We start from the raw sequence: 302 nt of genomic DNA on the forward strand, positions 1-302 counted from the left end.
AGCGTCTCGTCGCTGCCAGCAGCAGCAAACAGAATCTCAGAAAGAATAGGCAGCAGCACCATCGGCGGTGGTACTTTCATGGGGTTATGCAGGTGAGGGTTTAGGGTTTAGGGTTTAGGGTTTAGGGTTTAGGGTTCTAGGGTTTAGGGTTTAGGGTTTAGGGTTTAGAGCGATCAGATATGCTGGTGGGGTTGTTGTGGCCTTCAACGGCAACTACTGAAAACTCTGCGTGTCTCTTGCTGCTGCTGCTGCTGCTGCTGCTGTTGCTGCTGCTGCTGCTGCTGCTGCTGCTGCTGCTGCTG

General features: G+C 53.3%; 1 protein-coding gene across 1 annotated transcript in view; it reads left to right on the forward strand.

Moving 5' to 3' along the window:
• Positions 1–302, forward strand: part of EMH_0063850 (uncharacterized protein) — a gene marked incomplete at both ends in the record, with an annotated part of 6038 nt that overhangs the window by 829 nt on the left and 4907 nt on the right. Inside the window, one exon of the mRNA XM_013498185.1 lies at positions 1–92. Within this exon, the coding sequence (XP_013353639.1) occupies positions 1–92 (92 nt within the window). The remainder of the gene's footprint in view (positions 93–302) is intronic.

This window comes from Eimeria mitis, genomic scaffold (assembly GCF_000499745.2).
Source record: "Eimeria mitis Houghton genomic scaffold, Emh_scaff3246, whole genome shotgun sequence".
In the NCBI taxonomy this organism is placed as follows: domain Eukaryota; phylum Apicomplexa; class Conoidasida; order Eucoccidiorida; family Eimeriidae; genus Eimeria; species Eimeria mitis.